At 37.6% G+C, this 23,569-nt stretch overlaps 1 protein-coding gene across 8 annotated transcripts in view; it reads left to right on the plus strand.

Moving 5' to 3' along the window:
* LOC121322071 (collagen alpha-1(XVIII) chain-like) overlaps window positions 1–23,569 on the plus strand; it is a 119,171-nt gene that overhangs the window by 83,570 nt on the left and 12,032 nt on the right. For 6 of the 8 annotated variants that reach the window (XM_041261574.1, XM_041261568.1, XM_041261569.1 and 3 more), the window contains 24 exons: window positions 2,223–2,306; window positions 2,836–2,886; window positions 6,418–6,532; window positions 7,833–7,889; window positions 8,710–8,840; window positions 9,190–9,207; window positions 9,554–9,751; window positions 11,081–11,107; window positions 11,904–11,966; window positions 12,582–12,656; window positions 13,340–13,390; window positions 13,566–13,721; window positions 14,000–14,062; window positions 14,689–14,733; window positions 16,171–16,257; window positions 17,697–17,828; window positions 18,508–18,576; window positions 18,803–18,838; window positions 19,195–19,230; window positions 19,351–19,422; window positions 21,328–21,363; window positions 21,609–21,695; window positions 21,814–21,849; window positions 22,480–22,539. In XM_041261574.1, the coding sequence (XP_041117508.1) occupies window positions 2,223–2,306; window positions 2,836–2,886; window positions 6,418–6,532; window positions 7,833–7,889; window positions 8,710–8,840; window positions 9,190–9,207; window positions 9,554–9,751; window positions 11,081–11,107; window positions 11,904–11,966; window positions 12,582–12,656; window positions 13,340–13,390; window positions 13,566–13,721; window positions 14,000–14,062; window positions 14,689–14,733; window positions 16,171–16,257; window positions 17,697–17,828; window positions 18,508–18,576; window positions 18,803–18,838; window positions 19,195–19,230; window positions 19,351–19,422; window positions 21,328–21,363; window positions 21,609–21,695; window positions 21,814–21,849; window positions 22,480–22,539 (1,785 nt within the window). The remainder of the gene's footprint in view (window positions 1–2,222; window positions 2,307–2,835; window positions 2,887–6,417; window positions 6,533–7,832; window positions 7,890–8,709; window positions 8,841–9,189; window positions 9,208–9,553; window positions 9,752–11,080; window positions 11,108–11,903; window positions 11,967–12,581; window positions 12,657–13,339; window positions 13,391–13,565; window positions 13,722–13,999; window positions 14,063–14,688; window positions 14,734–16,170; window positions 16,258–17,696; window positions 17,829–18,507; window positions 18,577–18,802; window positions 18,839–19,194; window positions 19,231–19,350; window positions 19,423–21,327; window positions 21,364–21,608; window positions 21,696–21,813; window positions 21,850–22,479; window positions 22,540–23,569) is intronic. The other 2 variants (XM_041261572.1, XM_041261575.1) reach the window with 1 other exon arrangement.

The raw sequence follows: 23,569 nt of genomic DNA on the forward strand, positions 1-23,569 counted from the left end.
CTGTGGCTCTCCAGGACCAGGGTTGGCCACCCCTGATCTATGGATTACGCTGGCGTTAAAACTTTGCAAGGAATTCGTAATCAATGTTAGGTTTTAGAAACGATAAACATGCCATACCAGAAATACCCTTTGTTTGACAAAGAAAGAGACTGACTTGCATTTCTCCAACTATTTTTCTGTTTTTAAATAGTGTTTTTTTTCTGTTGGTAAGAGACTTTGTGATTTTCGTCTCTTGTATACATGCCATTGTTTATATTCCCTTTCTGTGTTATACAGATGCCTTATTAATGAGAAACTTTGTCAGGGTATGAAATATTATAATTAACTAATGATGATTGTTCTTGTTTAGATTAATTTTGTATGTCATTTTTCTGTTTGTCAACATCCTGGTGATTTCTTTTTTTTTAAACTATGAAGTTTTAATGCACACCTGTTGTCTGGGCTCTCAAACTCTGTTCAGTTGCTAACCAGAGTATAATCATTAACCTGCCACCCTGAAACACAGCCTCCAGTGGATGTAAGAAATACCACATCTATTCTGTGCTATTTTGTATTTCTTACTGATATTTGTCTTGCATGCAATAGAGAGTGTGTAGCAGGGGGCAAGTTAACGCTGGTGCACCAGCTAAACCACATGTTTTTGAGGCCACATGGGTGCTTTTTAAAAAGTGATATATAAAGTGATTTTAAACAAGATGAAGAATACTGCACAATATATAAAATAACAGTGATGTTTAAGACACAGTATTAGGGATACAACATTTGTGAATGTGTTTGAAGCACAGTAGCACAGAAGACCTGTATTGCCAGCACTACAGTCTGGTATTTTTACTGTATTGTTGGGCAAATTGGTCTTTATAGGATGGTATTTTAAAGGAAATTATGTTTTTGCTTTGTTTTATGACCCTAAGATGGCACCCAATTGTGCCCTCATTAAACTGGAAAGCCCCCAAACCAATAGCACACACATCAACATGAAAAGATCTCCAGCATTAAGATTTCATGCTGATGGTGAAAGGGTCTACTGATGCTTTCAGAAAAGCAATACTGTACAGTAGCGCTTTACTAACCAACTGGAGAAAGCTCCTGTCTTCAGTTATCAGTTTAGTTCCCTCTTAGCCATTGTACCCGACGGAGAAGTTATTTTTAGAAACATATACATGTGGGTTTTATATGCAGATGTTGTTCTATATATCTTTACAAGTTAAAAACGCTGACTGCTTGCAAGTTATTCAAGTTTCAAAGGAAAAGTCGGTCATGTCTGTGTTACCCGTAATACAGTTCATAGAAACCCATTTCTAGAGCCTCAGTAAGAATTCACATTAAAACTAAAAGCATTCTTGTTTTGAATGAATTGATTGTGATAAATGTACAGCACAAAACAAACTTTCAGATGCCAGTCTGACTGTAAAATTATTGCCATATTGACCATCTGCACAGAAGTTTTATCGGGATACGATGAAAACTTTTTGATATAGGTTTGTACACATTCTGTTTGATCACTGAAAAAGGTTAAATTAAAGCAGTAGGTTTTGAACTGGCAGAATAACAAATGGATTCCAATTACACCATGCAATAAATGTAATTACCATTAAATATGACAGTATACTGATGTTGTGTTATATCGATTTTACATGTGCTGTGGAAGCCAATCAATCTACATCGTCCCAATATTTTAATATTATTTTTCTGGCAGTATATATTTATGTACATATATGGTATCAAAAAAGTTTCAACATCCTAGGAATAATGATTGACGGAGACTCTCGTGGCAAATGTGTCCATTATCGTAAAACATGGCTTCTAAGAATGCAACCCATCCATCAAAAAATATTCTTGATAAATTCCAAACAGTTCCATTCTTCTAAATAGTGGTTATTACACCCATTTGACATTGTTTTAGCATGGATCTGGCTCCTGTACTAACATTAAAATGTCTCCACTTGCTACCTTCATATACCAGAGATTAAATAGAAGGGCCACTATAAACTTGAGAGACAGTAATAGTTTTATTTTTGTCCTTTATTAACATCCTAGATGTATGTCAGTGGTACATGAATGTGACATTGTGATAAAAACACATTGACGAGCCTAGTCAGGACCAGATGCACTATCCATGTCTAATGGAACTATGACTTTTCCGGGGCTGCCTTCTGCAAATGGGCCGTCTGGACAGCTGTACACCTCTTAGTGATTTATAGTGCCGCTTTCTCTGTTTTTAGGGTGTCATTGCTGAGCTCAGGCTAGTTGGAGATCCAAGAGCTGCTGAGAGACACTGTGATGAAGATGGAGATGATTCTGATGCTGTAAGTATTTATTAAATGTGTTGTTTTATGTGTTTGACCTCCCCAAAACTGTACAAGGGGTCCAAAGTAATACAACACAGACAGCACCATCACAAATATAATACATATTGCAGTATTTTTCAGCCAATTTCTGGGTTTTCTCCATTTGTGGTTAGTACATACTGTACACGAAGGTATGGTGTGCATGCAATAAAAGAAATGTAGTATCATTTTTATAGCTTGTTTCAAGGGCTTTCCAAAAAGGTAATCTGTTGTCTTGAGTCATTTTATATAAAGATTCTAGCAACCCCTCCCTTGGTCCATCTCCATGAACGACCCAGAAGTTCAAAAGCAACACATTGACATCAGAACTTGCATATTAATCGGTCAGTTGACAGATCTACATATCACCCAAACAAATTGTGATTGATTGTGTTGATCTAAATGGCAGTGGATCTTAATGTGGTACACATCTCTTCCATGGTCAGGTTTGGTAAAAGCAACACAGGTTTTAGCTGTCAATGCTAACCACGCTTTTTTCTTTTGACAGGCCTCTGGTGATTTTGGAAGCGGATACGAGGAGAAACCGAAAATTGAAACGGTAATTATTTAAAAATAGCCAAGCTGACTGCTACAGTTCCTATATGTTATATCAATGACGATACACAAGCTTGTGTGTGCTGGGCCACCCCAAACCATGAACTCTTTACTTACCAAGAAATACAGTTTGCATTCTTTGTATATAACAGGAATGGGCCACTAGCTCCACTTTCCTCCTGTCATAGTGTAGATGATGGCAGCAGCATAAACCACTTCTGTACAAGAAGCTGGTTGCAATTGTGCTGGTATATCAGCTCATATTTCACAGGACACTTGCAGCTTTTCATTTGTAGATTTTTGTAGCAAGAACAACTTTATCTAACTGTACAGGTGGCAACAACATCTTAAAGTTGATTTTCAGGTTGTTTCAGATTTTGAACCCTAAAGGAATTAGGATTAAATCTACAGATGCTGTTAAGATAAGGTCTGCTGCTAGGAACCAAGCCTTTATGTTGCAGGTTGAGCAAGGCTGAACTGATTCCCATTGCCAAAACATCCTGCACGGACCTGTAAATGTTAATGTTAGGAAAAAGAATAAAGTGGAGGTTAGGATGTTTTCCGATACGCTCGATATTTTTCTATCAGCATTGAAATCAAATTATTGTTATGCCCTTTGGACAACCCACACTATGTAATTAGTAATAAACTAGAATGTAGAGACATGCTTGGTAAAATAAAAAAAGTACACATATTGTGTCCTTAATTACAAGGAGCAACAGATGTATCTTTGGGGCCACAGGGTGTAACTGTAATCCTGCACAGTTAAAAGCATTTGAATATGTTGTAATGGGATGAAAGACTTTCAGAGCAGTTTTGACTTGCAGCAGAGGAAGGTTTGTGATCCAAGTCCAGTCTTGTTGGCAAACTGAAGGACAGAACCTCTCTGGGCTGAATCACCAGTCAATTACTGCTGCTTGTCTTGCAATCCAATACAGTGTTTTGAAAGCCAGTTTCAACGCTATAGATTTAAATGATGCTTTGCTGCATTTTCCAGGTACGCAGCCACTTCCCATACGACAGTCTTTACTGGATTTGCTGTATTCAGACCATTTAACTGCTGGGATTGATTAGGTACCAGGAAGCATGGGCTTATACCTGGATTCTAACCAACTAACCAAAAATGTTTTATAGATGTACTATGATAATGCATTCATTTGTGTATTCAATCCATGATAAATTCTGAGGCTAAACAAAAACATCTCAAGAAGACAAATGTTTCACTAATGCATTTACAACATGCAGTGACAGTGTACTAAACTTTATTTCTTATAGATTTATTATTTACGCAGGGCAGCTGCAGATACCATACTTTTATTTTAGAATGAAACTCCACTAAATAGCCCCTTGCTGTTTATATAAACTGCACTGTATGTTTGCAAATGGACGACACATTGAACCGCTGACATTCTAAGCTTTGCACTTTTTTCAAGCTCAATGTTTGAGTTAATTTTCGTTAGCATAACAGCTGCCTGCTGAGAGATGTTGACTTTGTGTGAGGATGCTCTGCATATTTCTCTGATCTTGGGTTTTAAGTTTCTAATTAGACACTTCCCACACTGGAGCATTAATTGGTAGTTTTATGGTTCCAAGTTGCCAGCTTCCCACACATACCAACTGCAGCTGGATTTCAGTAGCTGGTGGCGTTATACAGCTGACATTGAGAAGTTATCCTATTGACAGATGGAATTATATTGTAACATTAGGCAGTGATATATCATGGGATCATTTTTAATGAGTGTGGACTTCCCAATGTGGAATTCTTTATTTAGCGTTTCATGTTGTATTTGCAGTTAATGCATTTTCATCAAATCTTTAAGTTTCTGTTGAGGTGTATGACTATGGCTTTGGGATCTTCTCTTCAGTTTTATTTTCCTGCCATAGACAAAAGCTTCATAGATTAGCCAATGTCTCAGTATATATGTACAGCAGATGTATTCAGTTTTATTGCCCAGTTGATTTATGGATATCAAAATAAAAAGAATCTAATCTGATTTGCATTTGTCTATAATTTGTAAATGTAATGGTTTTTGGACAGGTTACATAATGTGATAAATGATATATTTGATGTGTTACTTTTGGGGGGGGGGGTGGGGGGGGGGGGGGGGGGGGGGGGGGGGGGGACTATAGCTAATGCAGGACTTAGAAATCAGATAGAACTTCAGCAGTGCAAATCAAATGCTTTTCATATCATCTTACTAGAATATGGTGACAGAGGAAAGTGAGTGGGTTCGATAGCTGGATCATTTTAAATTAATAAATAAATAAATTTAAAAAAATAGCTGCACGCTGAGCAAGCCACAAAAACATATCTCTGTAAAATGTAAATGAATTTCTTTTGTAAAACTATCACAGTTCAAGGGGAATCCAAGCATTAGTTTTACAGTCATTAGATGTACTCCAGAATTTTTACTGTTCTGGGTATACCACCTGAAAATTCATGCTATGGGGTCATTGGAAGCTATCCTGCTATGTTCTACCCTTATTTTTAGATTTGGACCTCACTAAAACTCACATTCTTTACATAGATACACTGTTACTGCTTGCAGACCTGTTGTCTGTTGCAGACACTTGGTATAAAAATAAGTGTGTGCTGTCATGGAAGACATTCCAGCCTTTCATGAGGGGGTGCATTCCAGTGTTCTTTTAGTTTGAGTGTAGTTTGGGGTTTTAGTCTCCACCTGCTTTTTATTTCAAGCTGTTTTTGTTTTTTATGACTTGCACTGGAGGTTTGTAAATTTAAAGGTTTATTTTTTTGTTTATGGTTTTGGTTTTTATAGCCACCTACAGTTCAATGAGATGCACATTCTTTCTTTTTAACATGCCACTTTAAGACATGATAAAATTCATTCATTGTGCAAAAAGATATTGAGTTGCTATTCAAATACTGAATTCAGTTTTTTCCTACGAGTAACTTTGTTTTGTTTTCTTTCTTGCCCAGGTACTAAACTTGAATCATTTCTACATACCACACTTAACATCACATATAAAATGTTGCTAAGTGTAAAATGTCTTGCATTGGTTTTGGACAATATTAGGCCAAAACCAACAAGACATATTATTGTATGATAATAATTATTTCTGACCCATATGTTTAAAATATTCTATGTTTCTTTAGAGCCCGCAAAAGTGAATAACATTTAAAAATAAACCACCACAACTATCGCTCTCGCTAGAACAAGCACAGTAGAACGAAGAGGAAATAATAAATGGCAATGGTAAAAAATACATTAGAAATTTTAGGTTGACAATTGATTTTATTGGTTCTACAAAATCACTAAAACAGTTTAAAAAAAAAAACAAAAAAAAAAAGGAATCAAGAATGACTTTGCCCTAGAGATCTTTCTCTTTTAGTCTATCTTTCATCAGATCTTGCTATGCTGGGAACCAAAAGAGTTTGACCTTTATTGTACTGTAGTATATTCAATACAATACAAAACGGTAACAATTGATAAAAACCGTTCGGCATTATCATTTATAAATATTATTATAATGATGCATGTTAAATAAATAAATAAATCATTTTTAAACACAGGTGACACCTCCTGCCCAGAGACCACTGAAACAGCCCCCAGTGACAGCGCCCTCTACGGGAAGGAAGGAGAAGCTCTCACCTCAAACCACTGCTGAGACTGCTAGGAAGCAGATAGGTACAGGAAGTCATTATGTCACTGTGATTTACTATGCATGTGTTAAAGGACCAATAATCAGGATTCAACTGTTTTGAAAAATGATTGCTGCCCACCCCACACTCACTCATTGTCCTATATATATATATATATATATATATATATATATATATATATATATATATATATATATATATATATATATATATATATATATATATATATATATATATATATATATATATGTGTGTGTGTATATATATATATATATATATATATATATATATATATATATATATATATATATATATATATATGTATATGTGTGTGTGTATATCTATATCTATGTATCTATCTATATATATTTTTGCTTATTTCCAAACTTTAAAAAAGAGAATGTTGTGCAAAAGTAATTACACTTTTATGTTTCTACCAGAATTGGAAGTACTGACTAGTACTTTAACTCCCTGAGGCATTGCTGTGTGAGGTTGTGAAATTAAATTGTGCACAGACATTTCCTTGTTCTCCAAAACTACTCCTGAGCCTTTTTTTCCACATTTAAACGAACTATGAGCGCCCTCTTGTGGCATGTGCAGGGTATGGTTCACATTGACGGAATTCTCAGCTGACCTTATTACTGGAATGCTGTTTCTATGAATATTTTTATTTATAAAACATTTCATGCCTATTAGCATGACTGTTGGCATTTCTAAAGCATTATGTGACAAAGCTAACAGAAGGAAAAAAAATATTTTGAACTGCATCCAAAAAAAACAGCGCTGGCAGTTTAACACACGCACACACGCACACACACACAAAATTGTATTGCTGTTTATATATTCTGTATTGGCAAAAAGTGTTGTATGTCTGTTCCAAGCATGGTGAGAGTGTAAAATGGACAAAGTTCCATAATTATCCTATGTGTCTTTGTGTGTGGGTGTTTCAAAGTAAAGGTATTTTCTATAAATCGAAGGCCAGCTTGCGAAAAGAAATACCCGTACCATCACCCAAACCTGGCAAATCGAATGAAAGCATTGCAGCGTGTCTGCAAGTTTGTGCACCGTAACCACTGCAGTTTGTGCAGAAAGGGCTTTGGTATCATTGTTTCGGTTCGGAGAAACAGAACACAAGAGGTGTTTAACGCAAGAAAAGACTTGTACATCTCGCGGTCATGTCTTCTGTCATTCGTTACCCATCCCATTTAAATTAAATACAAATAATAAATAAATATGACAGATTAATCCTGAAACACTGTACGTGTGTGCTTGCTGTGTGTGCTTGCTGTTGTAACCTGTGTGGTTTCAATCTCTGTGCTTTTCAGTCGACTCTCAAACTCATTCTGAAGTGAAATCCCAGCCAGTTGTCCCAGGTCAAGCTGGTAAGTTACAAAACTCAGACACAATGGGTAGCTCTTCATTACCAATATAAGATATGTTGGCAAACCACCACACTATATACCATATGAAAAAGTTCAGATTTATATATATATATATATATATATATATATATATATATATATATATATATATATATATATATATATATATATATATATATATATATATATATATATAATATAGTATTAGAAATTAATAAGTAAACACATAATATTTTCAAATGGCACCTTCTACAGTTATCTAAAATCATGTTGAATAGTCAGTGATGAAATACAAAGCAAGAGACTCAAAATATTAAGTGCAAGGTGATTATTAAGAGACTATTTATGTACTCCATTATTTTGAGTAAATAAAACAGACTGTACACAGAGGTTGTCTAGCCAAAGCTTTGGCTGTCAGCTAATGTCTCTTGCATATTTTCCTTTTATTTTTTTTTGTTTGACCAAGTAGGACTAACTTAGAACAGGTTCGTGTTTGCTGTGGTGACCTAGGCAATATGCAGAAGAATGGAGACTGATGCACCAGTGTTCCCAATCATTGTGCTGTGCTCTTTCTCAGAGGGAAGAGACAGCTCCCTACCTACCCTTCACATACACTACAGCAACCTGATTTTACATGTTGGTCACCCATCTTAACACTGACCAGGCTCAGCTTTGTTAGCTTCTGAGATCTGAAGAGAGGCCAGTGTGGCTTTCGGCAGTACTGAGAAATAAGATTCTGATATTAAACGCGCTGAGTGTACATTTGACAGTACTTGCGTTTAACCACGTGGTACAATACGCAATGCTCTCTGTGGTGTAGGTCCTACAGGCCCGGCCGGTCCCAAAGGAGAGCAGGGGGAGAAAGGCGATCGAGGTGAAAGAGGGCCCCAGGGTGCAAAAGGAGAGAGCGTGGGGGCTGCAGGGGGCACTGCTGGCCCTCGTGGTGAGAAGGTAAGAGTATTTAAAAACTCAAGCCCTATTGACACAGTGGTATTGTATGGTTGTCTGGTGATAGTCAGCCATTGGCTCTAGCATTAAGATTGGAGAATGATAATTAAGTTTTAATAATTTGGTATGCCTTAATTGACAGTCCTTGGTGTCATTAATTTTGTAAGTGTGTTTTATTTTCCATAGATCGACACGCCATAAAACACTAAATAAATGTTATATAATAAATATCCATGTATAAAACTTAGCTGTATGGCCTTGTAAATTATTACCATAACTCACAAAGATGTCAGTTGGCCTATGGTATACATTAGGTATTGAATTTCAAGTATTTCTTTTTTTTCTTTTTTAGGGAGAAAATGGCATGAAGGTAAGACTCAAAGTAGTATTTTGTATTTCTCATTAGAGCTCAATCAAAAAACTGTACTGCCAAACCCTAAAATACCAGGGAAAGTCCATCACATTGGAGATCAAATAAACATCGGAGACAATCGCACACTGGAAATACTGAGTGTGCGATTTGTTGTATTTTTTTGTATTTCTAATTATTTCACGAAATATTAGCAAATTCCTTGGGGAATATTTAAGGTAATATTATTTATTTGGGGAGATTGGGGAAAAATGTTAAATTGCTTAGTGTTTAAAAATGTGTGAAATATCTTCTACCCTGCTGCTTTTGTTTTTTTTTTTTGTCTGATGCCCGATTTTGTTTCCAGGGAAGTGCTGGCTTTGGCTACCCCGGCAAGAAGGGAGACACTGGTGACCCTGGCCCCCCAGGACCTCCTGGTCCCCCCGGCCCGGCCGCGGAGCGGGTGGAGCGTGGAGACGGCAGTGTCGTGGAGAAGATAGTGGGAGCAAGAGGACCCCCTGGACCAGCCGGCCCACCGGGACCCAAAGGAGCAGACGGAGAGCCTGTTAGTCTGCCTCTTCATACTGCGTGAAATGACTGTCAGAAATGAATATGACAACACACATTGTATTTACTGTGACGCTAACCAAATGTAACTGTAGGTTTTATTAGGATTTTGCCATAGAGCACTGTGGCAATTTGGCCGGTGATTGTGAACAGGTGTAGAGGTGATGCAGTGCAGAAGAAATCACAAAAATTGTAATCCGGTAGGAAACAGGGTTTTTAATTATAATCCTGGTCTGGTGACCAAAAAGAGAAATGCTCCGGCAATACACAACAATGTTTAATGCGTGGAGCCAAACAAATGGGTTTACAGTCCCAAACAATTAACGTTGTCTACCCCACAATGCTAAAACACGGTCACCAGTCCAGGGCGTGTGTATTAGTGCTTGTGGTGCGTGATAACAGGCTATTTGGTGACAGTTTGTGCAGTTCAGTTCCGGCTTGTGCTGGCCCAAAAGCGACAGCTCCGGAATGTGTTTAGCTGTCTGGTTATTCAATAAACTAGACAATTACTAACACACAAAAACAAACAAACACTCCCGAAAATTCTTAAGCAGTTCCTACTGCAGCTCTCAGTCCTTCCAGGTTTACGTACACAACCCAAGCGAAGTAAAAGATTAGCATTTCTCTGGTCCCTTTTATGCTACCTTGCATGATCCTTTGGTAAACGATTCCAGCTGCATCTATTGCTTGCAGCTGCTACCTCATTTGCCTTCCGGGTCAATACGTTCTTGCAACGGAGTCTTGCTTCCATCCAGGCTGACCGACTTCCCGACCTCGGAAACGAACTGTCAGGCCAGCCCGTCCAGATACTTTTCCTTTCGCTATTCAGCACCCTCACAGGTCGAGAGGGAGATTTACAACCAGAACTCATTGTATTTCTGTCACAAGCACATTGCCCTCTGGCAACACAGTGTGGTAATTGCGGCATTAATCTTAAATCTGCACACCCTTACTTTGACACCTTGAGTAGGAAAGCTATTGAACCCCCTAATGCATCTGGGGGTTACACTTGGAATGACTTGGGGAAACCCAAAAGTAGTAAGTCAAGTGATAAAGTCAAAGCCACACAGTGCAATAAATACCATGCAGAAGGACTACACTTTATGGTGAGTTGTTATGAAATCCATAGAAAATTGGGTGACAGCCAATTCTAATTCCTATTTAAATTTTAAAAAAAAAATTATTATTATAATGGCTAAAGATGTTCACGAGCTTTTTAATGAAGATAGTTTTTTAGAAGTAGTTGTTTTTTTTTTGTTTTTTTTGACCTTCATACTGTGGCATTGTCAGTTAACATAATTCTAATTTATTAATTTTGTTTCCATAGGGTGACCCTGGTGAAGATGGCATTGCAGTAAGTTTATTTTGTGTCATTCAGTCTTTTGACCAAAATTTGGAGTATCATAATTTACTTGTTCAAGTAACATCAGTTTTAAGGCCAGCACCTACAATTACCGATTTATAGGACATTGTGTCTGCTGCAAAACTCACTATGAGAAGTGTTGACTTTAAATCAAGGGAAGTGATATTAAAACTTTACAATGCATTAGTAAGACTTCATCTAGAATATTGCATTCGGTTCTGGTCACCTTGCTACAAAGGATATTGGTGCTCTAGAAAGAGTGCAAAGAAGAGCGACCAGAATTATTCTGAGTTTAAAAGACATTTCAAATGCAGACAGGCTGAAAGAATTAAATCTATTTATCTTGAACAAAGACAAAGCAGCAATTCAAGCATTCAAAATTCTAAAATGTATTTACAATGTCGACCTAAAAGGGACTTTTTTGACCTGAAAAAAAGAAACAAGGACACAAATGGAGATTAGATAAAGAGGCATTCAGAACAGAAAATAGGAGGCACTTGTTTACACAGCGAATTGTGGAAGTCTAGAAACAACTCCCCAGTAATGTTATTGAAGCTGGCACCCTGGGATCCTTCAAGAAGATGCTTGATGAGATTCTGGGGTCAGTAAGCTACTAACAACCAAACAAGCAAGATGGGCCAAATGGCCTCCTCTCGTTTGTAAACTTTGTTTCACAAAACCGGCTGAAGGAAACATTTAAATCTTGAACGATTTTATGAGATAGTAGCCTGGAAGTTTGCATGTGTATTTTCAAATGGCTTATCATTTTGTGCGTTTTTTTTATCAGGGTCCTGCTGGCCCTCCTGGCTTTCCTGGGATTCCAGGGGACCCTGGCCAAAAGGGCGAGAAGGTAAGAATTCCACTTTCATTTAGTTATTGTTAGATACATGGCTGTTTTAAAACCTTTAAGAAGGGGGGAGAGAGGAGTTGGTTGTTGTTTGATTATTTGTGCATGCAGTTACAGACAAACAATATCAGTCGTGGACATTCTAGTATTGTACAATTATATCGACGACATACAATGTATATAAAAATGTACATTTTGGAATAGTTGAAATCATTTCTATGTCAAACATGTATTAAAGACCAGCTTTGTAGCGTAGAAGGACTATCTGTTTAACATGTAATGCGGCTTTGCATGGCCAGTTGTGAAAAGACATTATACAGATATTGTAAAATAATTCTGAATTCTAAAATACTGTGTTTGTTACATACTTGTTTAAGGATCTTTGGCCTGAGTTCAGTATTTGCCACTCTAGTTGACTAACATTAATTTGAATCTACTGGCACGTTTAAAGATTATAACTTGGGAATCATTTATCCAGTTTTGCTGAAATGATGCATGAGCAATTGTTAGGAGAATGCTATTTTGCATCAGACCTATATTTTTTCATGATGTGGACACCTGCAATGTGTTCTCCTTGGTGGGTGGTTTGTGTATTAATGACCTACTGTGTTTGAACAGGGCGACCCTGGTGAAGGCAAACCTGGACCAAGAGGACCCCCTGGCTTGCCAGGACCAGCGGCGTCCCGCTCACAGGTACTGCAACACCAGCACATAATCTCAATTCCTTTTTATGCATTCTTTTTGAGGTGTTTTGAGTGGATCCTTTGTATTATAAATATATATTAGTACAATGATATAGATAGACGCTTAATTTAACCTTTCAATTTTTGATCAGTATGTTTGTGGTGAGATCTTAACTAATGTATTTTTTTTTCTTATTTAGATTCACTTCCTTTTCACATCCTGTTGACCTGTCTAAAACTTACCTGTTCAAAGCAACCTGGTGGCCATAATACTGTTTATCTCTCAGAATCTTGTCAACCCCAGTACATCTGGTACACTACAGTGTAACCTTTACCTGTCCCCTGCATCATTCAGCTCATAGTGTATGTAATAAAGACCACATTTGTTCTGTGGTCTGTCTTACTGATATGTTTCTTACATCCACAAGAGGCAGTGTTGCTGGAAGAAAGCTTAATGGTTAAACTGGTGTACCAGCTAATAATATTAAAGCCCCAGGAAGGCTTTCAGAGGTGACTGATGTGACGACAGACAATGATACATACTTAATCTAAGCAGAATAATAATATATTAGTTATACCAAGTTTCACTTTAAATAGTGCATTAGTAGTGTTTATGATGATAGATAAATTCATGTTGTCTCTGACAGCTGGACTGATGCAATTCTCTCTTTTTTTTTTTTTTTTTTTTTTAAGACCTTTTTTGACATGGAAGCTTCCGGATTCCCTGATCTGGACAGCATTCGGGTATGGTTGCTCCTCATGATGTTTTGGTTGTTCTTGATCCCTAATATAGTAACTGCCAAACCTTGTTTTGTTTTTCTAACAATACCTACTTCAAGCATAACTGTCTGACTTATCCTTGACCAAACACACTAAATATAATCTAACAAATAATACAAGTGTGTTTCTGTTTTTGTAGGGCCCCCAAGGGCTTCCTGGTATTCCAGGCCCTCCTGGTCCTCCTGGCCCCCCTGCAGACCCCAGCCTGTCATCTGGACGGCCTGCTTTAATTGGGCCACCTGGACCAAGAGGGATTGATGGGAAGGATGGCATTCCTGGTGCTCAAGGGCCCCCAGTAAGTGCTGACAGGAGATGGGATGTATAATTAGAGATGAGGTGGGGATGTGCAGAAGTATAGGGGGTTTTCATCAAGCTTGCTAGTGTATCATTTTTATCTGAAACACTTCTCAGTATTGTGCAATTACAGGGTGCTTGTACCGTTGCTTGCAGTAAATAGTGATAATTAAGATTAATTCCACGCCATTTTCTATTTACTCGGGATTTAAAAAATAATAATAATTGTGTTTTCCAAGTCTCTTATGTTTGATGTTCTAAAGAAATGTTTTACTTCAGGGCCCCCCAGGTCCTCCAGGAAATAATGGCCAACCAGGACTGATTGGACCCAGAGGAGAAAAGGTAAGCATTATTCAAACCCTCCTACTCCTTTTCTGATTCAGGTAATCTTAAATGAAGAAAACATGTGTACTAGATTCTAATTTGCTATTCTTTACTCTGTAGAGTTTGAGGTGGTACTAAATGTAAGAAGGTTTTGCAGAGGAGAAACCATCATAAAGCCAAGTCAAGTCAAGTAGTGTTTGGACCCATTTGTCCCGCAAATCCCCCAACTTTTTCATATAAGAGTGCTTTACCAATTTACACAAAGCTGGATTAATAAAACAAAATAGCCAGTACATAAAACATTGCATAGAATACTTTTTATTCACAAGCTTAAGGTTTTCATAAACTTTAAAATATGAATGGCTATTTTACCTCCTGTTCAACAAGGGTGCCCTCATTCAACATGGCTGCAACCAGCATCTGCTTCATTATGCCAAACTGCATCTCTGGTAATACATTTTCTAAATAGCAAAGCAAACTGGTATACATGGTGTTTCGTTGCTGTTGCAATGGATTTATTTCCCATCTCATGCAAACCAATCATTCTGCTATCAACTGTTTAGCTTTTTCTGATATCAATAGTTTAGCCTCCTATTCACATTGCCTTATACTTTCAGTTAAAGATGTTTCTTTGTAAACCCTAGGGTGATGCAGGCGATTTGGGACTTCCTGGAGCTGTTGGTGAAAAGGTGAGTGCTGGCATTGACACCTGTCTTCATTTCACTAAAAGGAATATGACTTCAATACAGCTCATGAACATCTCTTCTCTCAGCCATCGACCTGCCCCTGCAACAATGTGTCCCTGATGGATGGAAGAAATAAGAAAAGCCACCGAGACCAAAAGTGATGTACCTTACATCCTTGGGGTTGAATGTTGCAGGCAGGCAGGCAGGCAGGTTAATGGTTACACTCTAGGGTACCATATGTACCTGTAGATTAGACATGTTTGAGAGCTCTATTAAGGCCACTTCAGTACTTTTAATTGTTTAAAAAGTTACCAGGATGTGATGACTGAAACAGGAAATTATACAAAGAGAATCTAAATAACAAGACATGAATCTAAACAAGAAGACTTTTTTTTTTACTGTTTATATTTAATGTACTATGCCCTGTATTTCACTGTATTTAACCCTTTGAGTAGTACGAACGTACTGGTACGTCATTGAATTAATGGTGCCCAGGGAGTACAAACGTACCAGTACATTCTGCAAATTTTGAGCTTTGAACTTGAACTTTGAACTTGAATTACTGAGTGTACAAAACTGCTGATAATCCGATATTGCAACAGTAGGTGTCTGTAACACCTTGTAGTGGTCTCTTGCACCATCTGCCAGATAGTTACGGAATTACACATAACAAACTCAGTCATAAAATGTCAACAACGTCTGGAAAACGGCGAGAAGTGCTCTATGGGAAAGAAGTACTAGAAATTATATTGAATTCTGATTTAAATTCGTCTACTGAATCAGGTGTTAGTGAAAATATCATTGAAGAATATTTACCTTCAACATCTCAAGTGACCCAAGCTCAGACAACGTGACAAGGATCACTGACCTACGTTTCCCTCACTGCCTGCACCCTCACCACGTGTTTAACAGGATGTGATGCGTCTTCTCTCTCTCTCTCTCTGGGACATTGTTGTTTTTGTCAAAACCTTTCTCTGTGACAAAATAACGATTAATATTTATTTATGTTGTTTATTAACTGTAAGAAATAGTTGTTTACATATTTTCATTTTGTAATAAATTGCTAATAGGCCTACTAACAAATGTTTTGATGTGAGGAGTGTAAATATGAAAAATTAAAATAAAAAAATCCCTCCAGTGGGCCTATTAAAACATTCTAAAACTCACTACTCAAATGGTTAATGTATTATGCATTGTTCCTCACTTGTGATAGCTTAAGATAGCTGTGATATTTTGACCTGTACCAGCATTCTCTTAACCTAACACAACTTATTATTTACAGCAGGTTTCTGGTACCCGATCATATTAGCACAAGGGTCTTTCAGAAGTGCCTCCAGTTGTCTTTTTGTTCTACTGTACTGCACCTGGAGCTCTTTACAGATTCCCTGTGCTGTTTCTTTTAAGCAAAAAACAACACTTGCTGTTTCCTTGTCCAAGCAGGGCACCTTTCCTCCTGTTCCTCCCTACCTCTTAGAACTGCTCTCCCATTATTCATCATCTTCTTCCACTGGGGTGCCTGGGTTCGAGGTACCTAGTGTTCTGCATGATGTGCTCTTGCATCGTGGCATAAATAGCATGGTTTGAATATTGAATGACATAAAGTTTACAAGCTTGCCATTGTGTTCTTTTACAAGAAGAGCAAAACTGTTTTAATGGTCACAGCTTTTAAACAATCCTGAAAAGTTCTTGTGTTTTTCCAGTTAACTCTGACTAACATGGTTTTGCCCTGTTGAAACATATCCTACTCTAAAGTAAATCGATTTCAATGTTTTAAATACATTAAGAATGTAATTTAATTTGCGGTATGGGTGTCTTTTAATGTATTATGTTTTATAATTGAGAATTAGTTGCAAGAAACATTTCAACATATATTATCCTATATGTTAGTAATACTTGAGCTCACAGGGAAGGAGAAAGGCACCCCCACACACAAATGCAGTTAACTTATAATTAAAGTAAAAGAACAACACAAACAGGTTTATATTATCTTGTAAACTGTTCTGTATTGAATGAATGTTTTCATGTGCAATCAGCAGTAAATGCCTTTTTAAATACCATAGACACAAAATCTAAACTACAGAAATAAATATCATGTTATACTTGGAAACTTTAACGTGTACAAAATCTAGGAATTATTATTTATTTATTGTTTAATTGCCAGCACATACCTGTGCTTTAATATGGGCACAGGTATGTGCAGCAGTGTGGATTAGTGGTTAGGGCTCTATCCCAGGTGGGGAACACTGCTGCTGTACCCTTGAGCAAGTACTTTACCTAGATTACTTCAGTAAAAAACCCTACTGTATAAATGGGTAATTGCATGTCAAAAAAAAAAAAAAAAATTGTGATAAGTTGTAATAATTGTAAGTCACCCTGGATAAGGAATAAATTATGATATTGCTCATAAAAAGCAGCTTTACTTTTTGTTAAAGTGCATACTTTCATTCATACCCTCAAAAGGTAAAAAAAAAGTCAATCCAAAGAGTGCCATTATCAAAGTTTCAAAGTACTGTATATGGGGGCACATTTACTGCAATTACCCGTCGTCTTTCTTGGGCATCAATTGTACAAGTCAGCAGAGGCTGTGTTAGTGATAGCCTTGTATATGAAAGATGTCTTTTTTACAATGATGTACTGTAAGTAAGTAAATGCAGTAATCGACTACAGTACTGGAAACGTATGTATTATACATACCTAGACACTCATTCTAATATATTACATTGACAACATAGTGCAATACCTGTAGAGGTATCTCTGTAACTTCACAAACGGTGCATCTTTTCCTCATTTCTCCCAGCTCCCCTTTTGTTTAACCTTTAGACTATAGAGATATATTTCTTGTTTCTCAGTAGCTGTCTGTAACACTCAACTGGCTCTACATCAGTGTAGATTTAGCAAATGGAACTGAAAGGATGCAGTTGGGATTTCTACCAACACTCAATATGCTGTTGTCTTTCTCCTTGCAGGGTTCAAGGGGTGATGTGGGTCCCCCTGGTGTTTCAGGGCAGACAGGACTGGCTGGTCTTCCTGGACCAATGGGGCCAGTTGGACCACCTGGCCCCCCTGGACCTCCAGGCCCAGGCTTCCCAGTGGGCTTTGTAAGTAACCTGTCCTCCTCCTTCTGATGTACCAGGAAGGCTGAAGTGGGTTCAGAGAATAGAGTATTTGTTTTTCATTTGAGACAGGTCTAATTGATAACCACATCGCTGGCTAAGAGCAAAAACTACAACCGAATCTACAAGAATACCAGAAACTGAGGCAACTCAATTTTTTTTTTAAATTAACTGCTCATATCAAAACTATAATTGTTTCTAACAATGTGCTTGTTCTCAACCAGAAATATGCAAAGTAATTCTGTATTGATTATACCTATGTGAGGAAAGTGGGCTCTATTATATCCTTAAGTCAATCAATCAGTCAATCAGCCAACCAACCAATCATGCACAGCCACAGTTATTTTACTGTACTAGCCATTTTTAGTCTAAATGCCCCACTATTTGAAAACAGTAAAATACAACTTACCTGAAAGTAACTGTAGGTGGTACAGCAAGATAATTCGCTAACTTCCTCTGCCTTAGGCCTGGATATGATTTAAAAAACAAAATGTATTACTTCTATACCTCATGCTTATCACTGATTCAGTACGTCATCAAACAAAGAAAAATTAAACTTCTTCGCCTGTGTCCAAAGACTGCTTTTAGCAGGGGCTTCAGAAAGGCCTTTTATATTGTCATGTGTTATTGACCCAAAGTAAAAGTGAAAATGTCTTGTTTCTAGGATGATATGGAAGGGTCAGCATTCGGTTTAATAAATGTTCCAGGAGTCAGAGGGCCAGTTGGACAACCGGTATGTATCATTTTAAAATATATTATTAGAATGTTGTTTTTATGCACACGTTAATTGTACATGCACTACAATACCATGTGAGTTTTCGTTGCTAATTCGCTGCTGTCAATATTTCATTGAATCTGTAACCTCAGATAGCAAAATAACAAGGGCACTCTCTGTGTTTACACAGTAACATGCAGGCCATTTTGTAGTAGTGTTAATGTATTCATTTTTGTTCTCCTAGGGTATTCCTGGTCCACCTGGTTTGCCAGGCATACCGGTCAGTATTATTATTGTTATTTTTGTATTGTTACAGTTATGCATATGACAGGTGACATGGATATATGTTGCACTTAAGTCTTCTGAATGTTTCTAGAGAACAGCTTACCCACTTGTGATGAAACTGGTTACCCCATTCTTCAATTATTAGAAGCATGACAATCTCTGGATATTTAGAGAAACTTGTCCTTTCAGCTGTATGTACTGTATTACATTACAAGTGTTCAAAGATTTGCCAGCACAAAAGCAGTTCAGTTCTCTGAAATTACATTGGAAAGGTTTAATTTGCATCATAAATATCTACATTTCAATGACTTACCAATTCTTTTATTTGTGTATTTCCCCCCCCACTGGTAGGGTAACAATGGATTGCCTGGTCTTCCAGGAGCAAAGGTGAGTTACGTGTGCAGTACTGTTTTATTCATTTTACAGCTATTTTAAGGCCTTTTCGGACCCATCTTGACTGTCTTGTGCTGAAATGCTGCATTCTGTAATATATTGTTTACCTCACAGGGAGAAGATGGTTCTCCAGGGTTCTCAGGGGTAGATGGACGGCCAGGGTTAGATGGATTCCCCGGTCTGGAAGTAAGCCATGATAAAAGCTTTTACAAACAATTGTTTATACAGTATCTAGGGTGACCAACTGACAAGGGTACAATTTCATGATATCATGACTGCTTTTGCGGGACTTTGTGAGTCACTTGGATAAACTAATAAAACTCTTCTAAAATCCTGATTGATGTATTTACAAAATAGACAAAAGAGACCGAAGCGCCACTATAGTTGTTTTACTAAATGCTACAGATGCAAACCCATTACAGCAGTGGACTGTTGTGCACTTACGCAGTATTATCAGTGTTACATAACTGAAATAACTTAACCCCTTCCTTCCTAGTGAACTGAACTACATAATTTAAATGCATGCATTACACCTGCAGTGGTTAACGTGAGGTGGTCTGTGTATGCATAGCGGTAAGAAAAAAAGGATGGTTTGACATACCATAAAAATGAAATAAATAAAAACAGGACTTGGAGGGGAGAAAAAATGATATACTGCTGTAAAATACCAAGGCTTATCCGCAACGCTTTAGCTTTGCACAAAATTTAATTTGGCTTGAGTGTCTCTACAATTGTTATATAGTACAAGTTCCCATGTTGAAATGTGGTAAAATCATCAAACAAATCCTCCCCAGCAATTTTTTTTCAGTGCATGCCAGCTTCTTTTTCAAGCCACATGGTACACCTGACATTTAAAAAAATGCATTTTTGTTTTTACAAATAGAGGGACATTGTAAAATTGCACTCCGCTTTCTGTTCATCCCCTGGCCCCGACCGCACCCAGCTGTATGCTGTCTCCCATTCTTTGTTGTAGCTGCAGAATCTTTTTTTGGTTTTTGGTTCCATTTTTTTTTTTTTTTTTTTTTTTTTTAAACTATTCACTAATGCCAACTGTTCAATCTCAACTGACTCTAGTCGCAGTACATTTTCAAATATCTGAGCCCCAGCGGAAGTGAACTGGCGTAACTGTAGTAACAATCAGGTGGGCGTGACAAAAAAGTGAAGAGTTATTCCTATCAATGGGCTTTAGCTGCAAACGCAGGATACACTGTGGTACCTGCACTGTTATTTCCCACACAGTGCAGCCTGCGTCTTCTAGCTGTTCCCTTCTCATTCCTGTAACAGCTTGAAATAATGTGTCGAGTACTCGGTCCTTGTCACTTTTTTTTAAAAGCATTGGGCACATACACATTTCATTTTTGGTTTTAAATTTTTGAACATTTCTGTTTGGAATGCGGGATGTTTTTTTTATTTTAGTGGGACCAAGGGTCCAATTTAGGAACTGTTCCGCACAATGCAGGACGGTGGATCACCCTAAGTGTACCAGGCCTGCAAACACACATTTGCTCACTAGTAGTTGTTTTTACACTCACTAATTTGATATTGTTATTATTATTATTATTATTATTATTATTATTATTATTATTATTATGCATATGATAAATGCTTTTTGATGGAAAACTTGGTTGTATTTCTGGAAGGAGAATCCGCTCACTAACCAACACGTCAATATCCAAGCGCCATAACAATTCTGTGGCTTGCATTCATGTTGCTCTTTTTTGTTTGGCCTTCTCCGCCCCTGCCACCACCTTGCAGCGTGCTTTGTCTTTGGGGGGAGGTGGCCCTGTGAGCCACTTCCTATCCGCAGCACTAGACTACATGATGTCATTGTGTTTTTCGCTAATCTTGTAACATTGCGGATAGCTGTCAGCACCCACGGACAAGGTCTCCGCCAAATTCATTATTCATCATTAATTCGTCTGTTCAATTATAATTTAAATTATCCATATGGCAGATTCTCCGTACTGAAAACAATTGAATGACCGATATGCAGAACAGTAAAACATATATTTTAAATTCCTAGAAGGATGTATGACCCCCATGTACTAACTTGCAGACAACATTAATATTATCCTGTGCTTTTCTTTTCAGGGACCAAAGGGTGACAAAGGGGACAGGGGCGAAAAAGTATGTTTTATAGTTTGTATTTATTTTTCTCATTTAACTTTTTTTTTTTTAATATTAAGACTGGGGGAGAGCTACAATAGCACTGGCCCACTTGATAGGGAATTGTGGGGCTTATTTCTTTCAGTTATTTTGTGCAGAAAAGTCTTCAAATGTCTTCCCTAAAGTATATAGTACTTTTAATCAGAATCTTCCCCTTGGTTTCAAGTCCACATTACTATATTAATTGCAACCTTGTCTCTTTGTAGGGCGAGCAGGGTCGAGATGGGGTTGGAATTCCTGGTCAGCCCGGCCTACCCGGACCTCCTGGACAGATCATCTATCAGTCAGGCAACGTAAGACCCCTCACAAAACCAGCTGACTCTGAACACAGGGCACCTTTACTATACCATACCACCTTTACCATATAAGTTGCGGCGCTTGATTGGTAAAGATTTATTTTTCTGGTTTCAGGGAATACCAGGCCCACCTGGTCAAGCAGGTTTTCCAGTAAGTAGTGAATTACATGATTATATTAACAGCACTGTGATTGTATTTCATTACTCTGAACCACCTGGCAAATTTACAGTAGTACAGACACATTACAGGGCTGAATTTAATCCCGGTGATATTGATGCAAACTCATTAGTGTTAGCTTCTGTGTTTATTAAGTAGAATGATAAATTACTACATTTTTTAAAACATTGATTTATAAAACTAGGGGTTCAATTCAAATAAGTGGTGTATTTAAATACATTAAAATAGGATCCTTTCGGACTTTCATATTTTTTTACAGAAACATAAACACAGAAAAGAAACTTTAATATACTGTTAGGTGTTTGATTTTTACTCGTGGAGCTATTTTTTAACTATCTAAACAGTGGTGTTTGTCGTTCATTTTTTAGATCAATTAAACACAGGTGTACATTTGTGTGTATATAAATATAGACACCACAAAGATAACAGTGTTACTTTATGCAGTACTGTACTGCATACATTGAGGCTGCTGTCTGCCGTTGTTATGACAACGCGCTCTAGCTACATTCTAAAATTAACATTTGACCAGTGTTTGACATGTCCGTATTGTAAGTGCTGCTACCGTATATGCTAACAAAACTTTTACTGCTTCTTCTCGATTAGGGCCCGAGGGGACCAAAGGGCGACAGAGGAGACTCGGGACCACCAGGATATGGAATAAAGGTTGGATAGCCTTGTAATATGGAGCTTTGTTGTTTACTCTTTTTACAAATAATGTTCTGCAATAACATGAAAAGATAATACCAGAATTAAATGACAAATGTGATGTTTTTCTCCCACTTCCTGTGTAGTGTGAAACCATGTACCTTGATCATACCCGTGTTAACCTCAGTATGTGGGTCTGCACGCTTGACCCAGGTTGAGCGAGACAAAATGCTTGACGGCCATTCGTGAGTCGATACAATTACAAACAGCCACACCTTCATGAAGGTTTCACTTCCATAAGGAACATGTTTATTCTGTTTAGCCATATTTTTGTTGCTTGAGACACCATGAGCCAGATTGCAGTATGGATGAAGAAACATTTACTCTGCAACATTTAGGCCGACGGTTCAATCCAGAGAAGCTTGGATGGAAGCATCCGTAACAAGAGGCTTCTGGGGCATTGATACGCACATTGTGTACCTCTGTCTGTCACCCTGGTCTATCCTGCTTTATCAAAAGCAGTGTGAAATTGCATACCCGACCCGCATAACACTGGGTTCTGACCCGGGTAGATCATGCCAGTGTGAAAGGGGCTTTAGAGCAGCGCTAATCAATGCTTTGAAATGCTTATCTCTTTTTTTTAATTAATTCTTACAACTACCCCTTTGTATTATGTCTTTTGTAGCTTCAAACATGTTTTTTTTTTGTGTTCCCTTTTATGATATTTGAAATCACTTGGTGATTTTGTTTGAGTGTGTTAAGGTCGTTGAGTTCAGGAATTGCTGTTGAGTTCTCGTTGCCTGTCGTATATATTTAATGGAGGCCAGGTCAGTCAGTGTCTTTATAGAAGTGACAGCCCCATCTACTCCACTGAAGTGCACTGCTAACAAAACAAAAGGAAACTTGATTTGCTCAGATTTATTTAAAAAAAATAAAACTCCATCTGACTAATTAAAATAAGAACCACACAGAATTACTGCAAACTTCATAAGAAGGTAAGAGGACAGATGCACAAAACAATCCTAAGGAAATTAAATTTGAAACTGTA

Source organism: Polyodon spathula, chromosome 10 (assembly GCF_017654505.1).
Source record: "Polyodon spathula isolate WHYD16114869_AA chromosome 10, ASM1765450v1, whole genome shotgun sequence".
NCBI lineage: Eukaryota > Metazoa > Chordata > Actinopteri > Acipenseriformes > Polyodontidae > Polyodon > Polyodon spathula.